At 41.7% G+C, this 13,255-nt stretch overlaps 1 protein-coding gene across 1 annotated transcript in view; it reads right to left on the bottom strand.

Annotated features, from left to right (window-relative positions):
- Positions 1-13,255, bottom strand: part of CDHR3 (cadherin related family member 3) — a 65,709-nt gene that overhangs the window by 25,938 nt on the left and 26,516 nt on the right. Inside the window, exons 7-11 of the mRNA XM_089771794.1 lie at positions 11,014-11,162; positions 6,317-6,506; positions 1,776-1,944; positions 468-567; positions 226-324 (exon numbers count right to left, since the gene is read on the bottom strand). Coding sequence (XP_089627920.1) covers positions 226-324; positions 468-567; positions 1,776-1,944; positions 6,317-6,506; positions 11,014-11,162 — 707 coding nt within the window. The remainder of the gene's footprint in view (positions 1-225; positions 325-467; positions 568-1,775; positions 1,945-6,316; positions 6,507-11,013; positions 11,163-13,255) is intronic.

The following is a 13,255-nucleotide window of genomic DNA, read 5'->3' as shown; positions in this document are numbered from 1 at the left end:
GGATTATCGGCAGTCTACTGTAATATATCCTTTCTCCCAACCTTTACCTGTTTTGTCCAGTTACATTGTAAACTTTGTACATTGAGGTTGTGCAATGGAGCCCTGATCTTGGCTGGGGCTTTGAGGTACTATTGTAATACAAACTAATATATAATGTTGCCCCCAAGATGATTATTCTACACTGTAACAACCTTAAACCTAAAGGATAGCTTTTATTTACTGTACCTCGAGTAATTTCTGAAACATTAAATACATATGATGAGCTACTGAAGACTGGGAAGAACTCATTTACTGCCATTATTCTGATGTAAATGTAGATATTATCTGGAAACATAACGGAAGATAAATGAATGGTTAAGTATGGTTATGAAAATGTCTGAACATAAACGTAATTTTTATAACATTTCTTCTTCTATGCAGTAATGGCATAGGAAAACATCTCAAAGAAAAATAAAAGGGATACTTGCTAGTATAGTAAGGCCATGCAATATCTTGCACCACAGTAGTCAAAGTATATTTCTCAACTGCTAGATTAGCTGGATTTTCAAAATCCAAATCTCCAGTCAACTAGATTAAGAAAAGAAAACTGTATATTTGCCTCATTACATAAAGTCACATCACACACCAAGCAAACAATGATTTCCAGTGCTCTGTCAATATGCTGGCTAAGTACACACACGAGTGCAGGGGTGGGGAACCCTTTTTGGGTTGGGGGCCACTGACCCAAAGAAATATCAGTCAGGGGCTGCACACAAGTGAAAAGTAAAACAAAACCAAAAAACTCCCCACCCCTCACTGACATGGTCCCTGACCGAGAAGGAGAACTCCTCACATTCCCCTTGCACACCAGAGCCAAAGGGGGTCCAGCCTATTAGATTTTGTGTGCAGCTCTGCAGTGGGATGGGAGGGGTCTGGAATGACAGTATGGACTCCCCAATACTGGGGGGGGGACATCTGAGCCTCAGGGGGCAGATCCAGGCAAGCTGGGGGCCGCATGCAGTCCCAGGCGTGAGGTTTTCCACCCCTGCACTATTGCCTTCTTGGGCTGAATTCACATTGGTGTCCGGTTGTAATTCCTAGCTCCATTACAGACATGGGGATTCATTCTCCTTAGCTAAATGTGTAAGAGGCCTATGATGTGTGTAGCAGAAAGCTTTGACCTTTTGATCTTTAGTTCCAAGTGTGTGTAACACGCTGTCTAGGTGCAGAGGTGAAAGTAAGGTGCTGTGCCCTGGTGCACTGCTCCCGCAAGACCTGTCTGAGGCTCTCTGATTAGAGCAGTGCAGCTTGCAGTGCGCTCTCCCAGCCGGGCTCCTCATTGCAGGAGGAGTAACGGTAGTCCGAATTAGGGGCTTTAGTTCGAACTACCTAGCCGTGCCACGTGTAGCCGCGGGCACCAAGTTCAAACTACCGGGCATTTAAAAATGGCGGCGCCCGGGAACATGCAAATAAAGCCCGGGATATTTTAATCCCGGGCTTCATTTGCAAGTTTGAATGACTACATTAGCCACCTTGGTTCGAACTAGGGTGGCTAGTGTAGACATATCCTGACTGGTTAAAACTGGGGGGAAACATTCTTTCCAATTTAAGAATAAAGAATAATTATGGATTATGATCTCTAGAAACCCTAGAGACCACTCTCACAAAAAAAATCATACTCATTTCATCAACAATTTAAATAGACATAATGTGAATAACAATTTTTCCTGAAAGGATAACGAAACCTGGGTATTAAGGGATTTTCTAATCGGACACCGTAAAATAAAACAACTAACCACAATTCTTCCAGAGCCAGATTGATTCAGTGTAAATCTGTTACTTCCAACTCCAGACAATCCAGTGAAGTTAAATTCATTATTTGGTGGTTCAACATCCATATCCTGGCACTGATCTTTCAGGTCAAGGAGAAGTATCCCAGTGGAGGCTGTTTCATATACCTCAACTCTGTCAAAAAGAAACATGTTTCCCATCATGCCTTTTCATAACATTCCTCTTAATAGCTTTTGAAGTGTACTGCATACTGACTTCCAGATATTTTTCAAATCCAAGATTCCAACACCCCAAACTTTTAGGAGCAGAGCTGGAAGCTATTGAGAGAACTCAAACCAAAATTTTGAAACACCCTTAACTTTAGAATCAGCATTAGGGTCTCAATTTGATCCACCTCAAATTAGTATCCTTTAAACATTTGCATTTCAGCAAACTATTTACGTGCTGAGGCATGCTACTTCATTTACTCCTTAATTGATATATGGCCTTGGTTTTCCTTCTCTGAATAAAATAGTTAAGTATGTGCTTAATTTTACTGATGTGACTAGCCCCATTGAAACTGGTATACGACCACAATTAATAAGACCACTTGCATGCTAAAAGTAAAGCATATGTTTGTTGGATCAGGGTCTATGACAATTTGGAAGTAATCTTATGCCATCATAGGCCCTTATCCAGTAACATGTGCTTTCCTTTCAGAATGCACCTTGTGATATTTTTCCAGTTAAATTACCTATAATAACCAACAGTCTGTCGAATGGTTTTGATAAACCTTGATCAAAGCAATTCTTATACATCAAAGAGAAATGTCCTCCAGAAATGGAATAGAAGACAACCATAAAGTTGCAGTGTGAGCTCCAGATGTTCTGTTGACAGTCGCATCATCTTGACAATGTCATACTATATTGATGGAAGACCCTGATGCCCCATTAGAATGCAATGTCAAGAACCTGATTCACAATTATGCTTCAGTTTTCTGCAATTCCATTTCCCACAATAACTCCTCCATCTCCCTACTTCCTTGTTGCTTTCAGGGATGAGGTGGAATAATGTCAGCCCTAGACACTTCACTCAATACTACTTGAGCAGCCTTATATCTGTCAGGCAAGATGGGAGTAGCTGGTGCTTTGAGACATAGACTCTTCGGGATTTATTTACTGGATGTCGGGTTCCAGTCTGAGAAGCAGAGATTCTGAGAGAGACTTTGGAGTCATGGGAGTAATAACTGAACATTAGCTCCCAGTGTAATGCTGTAGCTGAAAGAGCAAATGTGATCTTTGGATGCACAAATGGGGGAATCTTAAGCAGAAGTAGAGTTGACATATTTGGCATGGTATGATCACTACTGAAGGCTGTGTCCAGTTCTGCCGTCTACAATTGAAAAAGAATATTAATAAATTGGGAAGATTGGGAAGGGTACCCAGAAAAGACATGTGAATGCTTAAATGCCTTATAGTGATTAAACTTGAGGAGTCCTATCTATTGAGCTCAACAAAGAGAAGGCTAAGGGTGATTTGACGGTGGTATGTAAGTACCTACATAGGGAATAAATATTTGATAATGAGTTCTTCAAGCTAGTGTCTAGTAATTGAAGTTAGACAAATTCAGACTGGAAATAAGGTGTAAAGTTTAACTGGGAGGGTAATTAACCACTGGAGCAGTTTACCAAGGGTCATGGTGGATTCTTCATCACTGACAATTTTATATCAAGACTGGATGTTTTTCTAAAAGACACCCTCTAGTTAGTTCAAAGAGGAATTATTTCAAGGAATTATTTGTGGTCTGTGTTATATAGGAGGTCAGATTAGATGGTCAAATTGGTCCTTTTTGGCCCTAGAATCTGTGCAAAATGTCCCAGTGAGCTACAGGGTAAGGTTCACAATATTTAAAAACACAGGTGGAGGAGATTCCTCATCACTGGTAAGGCATGAGAGGGGTTTGGGTGGCCATGTGTCCCCTCCCCAATGCCACAGGCAGGAGGGGCAAGGGGCCAGAGCCTCTGGGTGGCTCAAGGGACGAGCGGGGGGCACCCCAGCAGCAGGGGTCAGGCCCTCCCGCACTCACCGACAGCCCTGGGGAGGAGCAGAGCAATGTGGCTCTGCTCCCCCGCTGCTGGCACATCACTCAGGGGAGCATCGCCCCCTACACTCAGCAGTGGAAAGCAGAGCAACGTGCCAGCAGCCGGGGAGCAGAGCTCCATTGCTCCACTTTCCTCCTGCCGCCACAGATGAGTGTAGGTGGTCCTGATCCCAGAGACCAGCTCTAGACTCCCGTTAATCCCTCGGGCCACATTTCTGGGAGAGGAAGATTGGGGGAAGAGGCAGGGCAGGGGCAAGCCCTAAGGTAGAGGGGACATGGTTTCCCTCCTCCCCACATCAGTGGGGAGGAGTCATGTGGGGAGGGGGCAGTCTCATGGCTAGTGCCTCCACTGCACCCTTGTCATGGCTAATGCCTCCACTGCACCTTTCTTCACCAGTCACCCCTGTTCCTCATAACTACAGGGTTTCTTCCTAACTGGCTTCTTTGGAACCTAAAGTAAATTGTTCAGATCAATATAAATGTCAATTTAGAGAAATGTTTTCTTGTCATTAAATAAGCTGGGCTTATTTCCCATCTTACTCTATGCTATTCTGGTGTTTTCAATATGCTTAATTAAAGAGCTATTCTCTCATGTATTCATTCTTTCACGAAATATCTAGGAATTCAATCTAGTGACAGAAGTGACTGGTGAGTTTCTTCCCTGTCAGTCTGAGTCGATTAGTTTTAAAAACAGCAGCACGGAATTAATAGAAGCAAAGTGAGTAGGGCCGATCCTGCTCTGTTACACCAACTCAAGAGTGACACCTCTGAAATGATCTGAGTTAGAGTAATATAAAACTGGGTGTGAGATCAGAACCAGGCCCTGAGATCCAGCTCTGTAGTCCTTGTTCAGACACAGTTCCCTAGATAGGGAGCTGATCCTAGGTAGAGTTTCACAATTAGAAAGGTTACAGGACTGGGTCTTTTAAATGTGAATTGAAAAGATTTGATAAAAACATATACAATGGGCCTCACAACTGGAAGTGTGTGAATAACTGATTTTTCAGTCTCCTGGTCAATTCTGAAAAATTATGATATAAAATTCAGTTTGTGTCTAACCAAAACTGAAAAATTGTAGTGACTTGGAGAGGAGGGATGTTGCAAATCTCAGGCGCATACCTTAATCACTGGGCTAAATATTACAAAGGAGTTTTTTTCCTCCTGTGTCAGTTTTGTAAATAATGTCAAAATCTCCTTGTGACTCCAGCCACCCAGCCAAAATCTTTATTTTATTAAAACAGCAAATTCATGAATTGTTTCACATTGACCAAAGCTACTTTTTATTCCTGCACATAAGCTGTGTGAAAATGTTCTCCAAGTTCTATTGACAACAGAACAAAAATGGAATAACATGGTGGATCAGCCCCATTAATTGTGAAAAATTCCAAATCCTTCAATCCAACCTGTCTCAGCTTCTCCACTCCCACAGCAGGAAAGTTAGCAGGACTGATGGTAATTCATAGTGTTTGCCATGTGGTAGTTGCTGCACATCAAATGCCTATAAGGGCCTTGAAGAGTTTGCAAACCAAGAACATGAATAGTAATAGAGAGGTAAAATGCTACATAGTTTTTCCTTTTGTTTTAGCAAGAACATGAAGAGAGCAAACGAAGTAGGAGAGTAGAAAAAGAAGAGGGCAAAGATTAAAATTAATAGGCAGAATGGTCTGAAAGTTGACCACTTAGCATGCTCCCATTTAATAAATTAACATGAAATAAGAGGTGAAAAGTCTGCTCCTATTCTAAACAGAAATGATTCCACTTTTAATTATATAGAGTGTATGGCCCCTCGGTATTGCCGTGATTGGCACCTAAATGAGAGAAAGAGATAAATAAACCCCTGATTTGGCACAGATGTTTTGGTTCCAATATTCCAACTCCAAACAACTGGGCTGTCTAGACTGGCCAGTTTTTCTGGAAAATCAGCCGCTTTTCCAGAAAAACTTGCCAGCTGCCTACACTGGCCGCTTGAATTTCCGCAAAAGCACTGACTTCCTACTGTAAGAAATCAGTGCTTTTTGCGGAAATACTATGCTGCTTCCGTTTGGGCAAAAGTCTCTTTTGTGCAAAAGGGCCAGTGTAGACAGCTGAGATTTGTTTTGCGCAAAAAAGCCCCGATTGCGAAAATGGCGATCGGGGCTTTTTTGCGCAAAGGCGCATCTAGATTGGCCACGGACGCTTTTCCGCAAAAAGTGCTTTTGTGGAAAAGCGTCCGTGCCAATCTAGATGCTCTTTTCTGAAAATGCTTTTAACGGAAAACTTTTCCGTTAAAAGCATTTCCGGAAAATCATGCCAGTCTAAACGTAGCCCAGGATGTTTGAGCCCTGTATTTGAAGGGACATAATCAGGACTTACCAGTAGAAGACGATATGAAACACACAGATTCAGGTTCTGGGTGCTTAATTGGGGTGCCCTACATCAAATACTGACCCCATCAAATCAGCGAGGCACAGCGTGAGTAGCTTCGTACCTGAAGTTGTACAAGTTACATTCTGGTGGGTTGTCATTGAGATCTCCGATAGTGACTGTTATCTCCATTTCATTTGTTTGCCCACCACTGGGACTGTCCTCCACATGAATAACCAATGAGATGTTAGGATGTTGGCGTAGAGGAGCAGCATCTCGATCTATTCGCCTAGCCACGTAAATTGCACCAGTTACTAAGAGGAAAGAATTGAGGGGTTAGATATTCACCGCAAGAAAGGAAATGACAAGTAGTCACATTTAAATATAATGTTCTTTTCAAGGACTTGATGGCTCAGGGAACTGGTGGTAAATATGAAGCCATTCCCAACCTCCATGTCACTGTTGTTTGTTTAGTGATCTGAAATAAACTGAGGCATTTTATCTAACCCTTAGCAGGTAAGTGCCTACAGCACAAAAATATCCTAGAATCATAGAACACTAGGACTGGAAGGGACCTCGAAAGGTCATCGAGTCCAGTCCCCTGCCCTCCTGGCTAACAGCCACAGCAAAGAGGCCAATGACTGAGCAGACACGAAGACTGACTACCTTCTTAGCCCTAGTAGGGATATTTGTAAATCAGGGGTGAGGCACATTTGCAGTGTACTGTTGAGACGTGTGCACTGCTAATGTTCATGCTGTCCCTGTTTTGTTGCTAAAGAGAGGTCTTCATTTTCTAGGGCTCTCAAGGCAGTATTTTTCATCTGCCCTAGATCTAGATATAAATAAAAAAAGCAGTCATGTAGCACTTTAAAGACTAACAAGATGGTTTATTAAGTGATGAGCTTTCGTGGGGCAGACCCACTTGTTCAGATCATATTCTGAAAGTGAATCGGCATGGGCATTATGTAACAGAGGGGTACAATGAAGAAGTAAACAAATTATACAGTAATGAATCAGCTACACAGAATAGAAGGTGTGGGTGAGGGGACAAGGAAGAGACAAGGAAGGAGGAAATTGCTTATTGTGAGACAATTAAGTGGCTAATCTGGAGTTACTATGAGTATCAAAAGGTGGGGAGGCTGTCTGTAATGTGTAAAGTAATTATAATCTAAATTAAGGCCCATTCGAAACCTGTTGAATTTTAGCATAAATAAAAGTTCTGAAGTCTCCCTCTGTAATCTCTTTGTGTTAAAGTCTCTTTGAAGTAAGGGCATGTTATGTGGTTAGGTTTAAATACCCATTCTCCAGAAACTTCCCCTATTATCACCCCTATGTCATTACCTCACAGACACTAACCTTCACCCCTTACCCCAACTCTGTTCTAAAATTTGATTTGTCAATTTCACATGCATTCATTTTTTTGATTGTACCACTTTGGTATATATGGTTGTACCAATTTTCTTCCACAAATTGATCTGAGGAAGTGGGATTTAAATCCCCACTTCATTTGCAATTGCGATGTGTCTAATTTGCATCCCTTTTACGGAAAAGGAATGCAGTCTAGACACAGCCAGTCTGTGTTTCAAAAAATACTAAAGGGGAGTGTAACAATCTAAGCCCAAAAAGCACAGGGAATCCAAAGCATTTAGCAAAAAGAAAATGAGTCATTGTGCCCAATTCTGCAGTGCACTGTGTTTTGTGAAGTCATTTACAACTGTGCTAGCCAGATCGAAAGTGCTACCAGATCAGAAGAATAGCATTCACTGACACCACTGTAAATTATTCAAGGAGAATCTGATGGACATGCATGGTAGAGGGCAAAAAGAGCACAGGTGTTTTTCTCTCATGTTATAGGAGCTTACCAAGTCTTCTGAGCTGTCTCACCTGGGGAAAATAATGGATTTGAATTATGGCAGTTCAGAAGGTCTCACCCTGAGAGGAGTTTCAGCCTACACCTTGAAGGACATTAAAAGCCCTGTCCTTGCCCCCCTGATCTGACCACTTTTTGTTGCTCCCATGGTTCAAAGAGGCATAAAGCTGACCTAAAAGGGCAACCAAGGAGTCTTTTTTCTTGGAGGAATCCCAGGCTGTTATAAATGTCTACATGACTTTCTCCCTGCCCACCCCTGACAAAGTGCATGTTGAAGGCAGGAGAGGAGATGGCTGGAGTATTCTCTGATAATGTCCAGCTGGTACAACAACCCCTTGGAGGATTTTGAAGCCAACACAGATGAGGCAGATTGGGAGACTACAATAATTCATTGGGGGGAGGGGGAGATGGAAGAGGAGGAGCAGCAGCCCCTATGATTAGGTGAGTTTAAGCCACTTTTGCTCCCCTCTTTTCATTTCCATGTTGAGCGAAGCTCAGCCAGACCCAAAGACTTGCCCCTAATAATTTATTAACCCTCTAGAAAGTATGCTGCTTCTTCATAAGCACAGCAACACAAGGAAATAAGCATGGGCAGTGGGTATAAGGGGCAAGGGAAGGCGCTGCCTCACTTGGGTCTTAGTGCCCAATCTTTCATCTCTTATCCCTATTCTGGCCCTTCCTGCAAGCTCCCACAGCAAGCTGTTGGAGCCTGGTGAGTACTTAAAAGTGAAAAGCCTTTCAGCTTGACTGATCTAGTAGCATAATATTGAACCTGTGAAAGACCCAATAAGTGGTAATGAATCCATTTAACATGCACGTGGCAACCCATAGATCTGTACTATCAGTTTCTGGATTTACTGATAAAAACAGTTGTGCATTAATTTATGTCTACAGGACCTTAGTTTAACATTTGCTTTAAACATTTCATTACTTTGCTGCTGAAGGTTATAAAATCACATCTCTAAAAATCCTTTCATAGGTTTTTAGCTGCACAATTTGAGTATTCCTCTTTAGCCTTAAATGCTTGGATTTTTAGACACAAAATTGAAAAAAAAAAAAGACCTTAAAGACTTAAAGACCTTCCTTATCTAAAATACACGTTTTAATTTTAATTACTATATTACAAAAAAGAAACTTGCTTCCAAAGTCTTCCTGCCTTTTCTGTCCATCCCTGTAATCTTTCTCCCTTCACTCCCCTGTTGAAGAGAGCCCTAAAAGGGACAACAGCCCTTTTCTTCCAGATAGCTGGGCAAATGAGCTTCCCGTTTCTTTACTTCCATTTGATTAACTAGTTTTAAGAGAACCCTCCACCAAAATCAGTATCTTAGTAAGAGATAAAATCCTTTGTTATGCCTATAGTCTTTGGAAACATAGTTTAACAAATATATGGTGAAATTTCATAAACTGCTATGGAGCAAAAGACAGGACTATGCAGCACTTTAAAGACTAACAATATACCAAAAGGATACAATCAAAAAAAGTGAACACACACAAAATTGACAAATCAGGTTTTAGAACAGAGGGAGGGTAAGGGGGGGAGGTTAGTGTCCATGAGATAATGATGATATCTGTTCTAAACTCTGATTTGTCAATTTTATATGTGTTCACTTTTTTTGATTGTATCCCTTTGGTATATATGGTCATGCCAATTTTCTTCCACAACTTGATTTGAGGAAGTAGGTCTGGCCAACGAAAGCTCATCACCTAATAAACCATCTTGTTAGTCTTTAAAGTGCTGCATAGTCCCGTCTTTTGTTTCAGCAGGACCAAACTAACACTACTACATCTCTATTACTATGCTATTGCTATGCAGATCACACAAAATAAATTAACATTCCTTTTTTCTAAAAGCAGTGAACTTTGTTATGAACACACTAAACTGCTCTGACTGATTAATTAAAAATGTCTGCTTCAGTACATTAAATATGTAATAAACAGAAATGATTACTTTATACATTTAAAATATAAAATCGGTTTAGGAATACAGGCAGTCCCCGGGTTACGTACAAGATAGGGACTGTAGGTTTGTTCTTAAGTCGAATTTGTATGTAAGTCGGAACTGGTACATACTGTAGGGGAAACTCTCGCCAAACATTTCTCCAGAGCTCAGTTTTATTCTCCCACACCTCACTTCCCTTAGTCCTTTGTTCTCAAGCTGAGGTGTCTGCTGAGAAAAGCCGCTTCGCGTCTCCCTGGTCTGCTGGGGGGAGCGCTAGCTTCGCATCTCCCTGGTCTGCTGGGGGGAAGCAGCTAGTGCGGGGTTGCCTCACCCCGTTTGTAAGTAGGGATCTGATGTAAGTCGGATCCATGTAACCCGGGGACTGCCTGTACTCGTTAAGAAAATGTAAAACAGAAGAATTGTATCATATTGAATTCCATAATATTTAATGTTATAGTGAGCAGGACAACTGACTTGCCCTTACTACAAAGTTTTTGCAAATCACTGACAAACTTCAGGATGTATCAAAAAACCTGTGACTAACATTTTTTATTCCCAAATTTTAGGTATCTTCTGCATGTCCAGTCTTAACAATCTAGCATGTAGTAGAAAACATGTTCCATTTTCTTTAGAAAAAATTGCAGAAAAGTGGGTGTTTTTTTTTTTTTTTAAATGTCATTAGCTACATTTAGGTTCAGGGATTTTTCTGGAAGGGGGTGAGCAGGGAGGGGGAGGAAATAGAAAAGGGAGACAGTGGGCAGGGGGGTGTGGCTTAGACAGAGGGCAGGGGGTATGGGCAGGGCATGTGGCTTGGGACAAAATCTGGGGTGGGGTATAGGTGGGGCCAGAGCTGTGGAGTTTGCCTCCCCAATCGGCAGCTTCACTCACTGCTCATGAAAATAAGACAATTTAAAACTGAAGTCAAAGAAGCATCCTAACCCTGATAGTTTCTTTTATTTGTTTGAAAAAGCACAGACAGATTGAAGGACAAATAGTATTTTTTTTGTCTTACATGGATTTATGGAGAAATACATATTAGGTGGATGGATGCTGTAGACAAGTCTACTAGTAAAGCCTTCATCATCTGGATCTTTAGCTGTTATATTGGCCACAACAGTTCCTGAGCTGATTTCCTCTGGAATCCTGTAGACTTTCTCTTTTCTAGAATAGACATAGAAATTCAACAGAGGAAAATCAATGTCCCCCACATTCCCTCCCAAGTGTCAGTATTGTTTGATATTCATAGAATTGTGGCTCTTTCTATTTTTAAAAAGCTTTATTGAGGGTGAAGGAACAAACCATCCCAATGTTCAGAAAGAATAGCAAATACGGCAGACAACCATCTTGGCTTAAAAGAGATATCTTTGGTCAACATAAACACAAAAAGGAGGTTTATAAAAGGGGAAACTTGGACAGATGACTAGGGAGAAGTATAAAAATATTGCTTGAGCATGCCAGGGTGTAATCAGAAAGGCCAAAATGCAACTGGAGTTGCAGCAAGGAAGGAATGTGAAAGATAAGAAAGGTTTCTGCAGGTAGGATACCAACAAGATGATGATCTAGGAAAGTTTGGGACCCTTACTGAATGGAGAAGGCAACCCAGTGACAGTTGATGTGGAAAAAGCTGAAGTACTCAACGCTTTTTTTGGCTCTGTCTTCACAGACGAGATCAGTTCCCAGTCCGCTGCACTGGGCAGCATGATATGGGATGGAAGTAAGTAGCCCTCAGTGATGAAAGAACACATTAAGGACTATTTAGAAAAGCTGGGCATTCACAACTCACAGAATCAGAGATGTCTAGGGTTGGAAAGTGATAGAAATGTAGCCGTGTTAGTCTGGGGTAGTTGAAGCAAAATGCAGGACAATGTAGCACTTTAAAGACTAACAAGATGGTTTATTAGATGATGAGCTTTCGTGGGCCAGACCCACTTCCTCAGATCAAATAGTGGAAGAAAGTAGTCACAACCATATATACCAAAGGATACAATTAAAAAAAATGAACAAATATGAAAAGGACAAATCACATTGCAGAACAGAAGGGGGATGCGGGAGGGTGGGAAGGGGGAGGAAGGAAGGTAAGTGTCTGTGAATTGCTGATATTAAAGGTAGGGAGAGTGGGATGTTTGTGAGTTAATGGTATTACAGGTGATAATTGGGGAAACTGTCTTGGTAATGGGTGAGAAAGTTCAAAGACTTGTTAAGTCCTTGTTGGTAAGTGTCGAATTTTAACATGAATGACAGTTCAGAGGATTCCCTTTCAAGTGCAGATGTAAAAGGTCTTTGTAGCAGAATGCAGGTGGCTAAGTCATTTAGAGAGTGTCCTTTCTGGTTAAAGTGGCAAGAAACTGTTTTCTCTTTGTGATCTTGTCTGATATCTGTTTTGTGGGCATTAATCCTTTGGCGAAGTGTCTGAGATGTTTGTCCAATGTACATAGCAGACGGACACTTTCGGCACATGATAGCGTAGATTATATTTCTGGATGCGCAGGAATATCAGGAAGTCAGCTAGTCCAACACCTTACTCAAAGCAGGATCAGCTCCAACTATATCAGCCCAGCCATGGCTTTGTCAAGCTGGACCTTAAAAACCTTTGAGAGTGGAGATTAACCTCTTCCAGTGTGTCACCACCCTCCTAGTGAAACAGTTGTTCCTAATAGCCAATCTAGACTATGGATGTTAAGTATCATGTAAATGACTAATCAAATAGTGTATTTTTGCACTGGCCATTCGATTAGTCAATAGGGCGCCACTGCCCCTTTGAAACACTGCTGCAGGGCAGCACTGCACAGAGCCCAAGGTCAGCTAGTCTGTGCAGCACTGCCCCTTTGAAATGCCACAGTGGCAGCACCAGGTGGAGCCCGGGGTCAGCTGGGGAGTCCCCAGCTGACCCTGGGCTCTGTGTAGTGCTGCCCCTTAGAAACGCCGCTGCGGAGGCTAGTCCTTAACATCCCTAATCTAGACCTCTCCCACTGCAACTTGATGCCATTTCTTCTTGTTCTGTCATCTGCCATCACTGAGGACAGCTTGAAAGGGTTGGCTGCCGATATAACAGTTTGCCCACCAAAAACAGCAGTTTGTATATATTGTGGACACTATTAAAAAGACTTTCAAACTTTTATCCTAAAAGCTTTGCTCAAGAAAAATGAAAACTCGTATGCAAACTTGTCAAGATTTCCCAAACTCTCACCTGTGCTCTAATTAAGACAGAGTTATGAAGTATAAACTCCAGGCATGGAGCTTACATGTTTTTGTAT

The sequence above is a fragment of the Pelodiscus sinensis genome, chromosome 1 (assembly GCF_052426305.1).
Source record: "Pelodiscus sinensis isolate ZL-2025 chromosome 1, ASM5242630v1, whole genome shotgun sequence".
NCBI lineage: Eukaryota > Metazoa > Chordata > Testudines > Trionychidae > Pelodiscus > Pelodiscus sinensis.
Note: the sequence above shows the minus strand (reverse complement) of the source record. Positions and strands in the feature narration are given on the sequence as shown.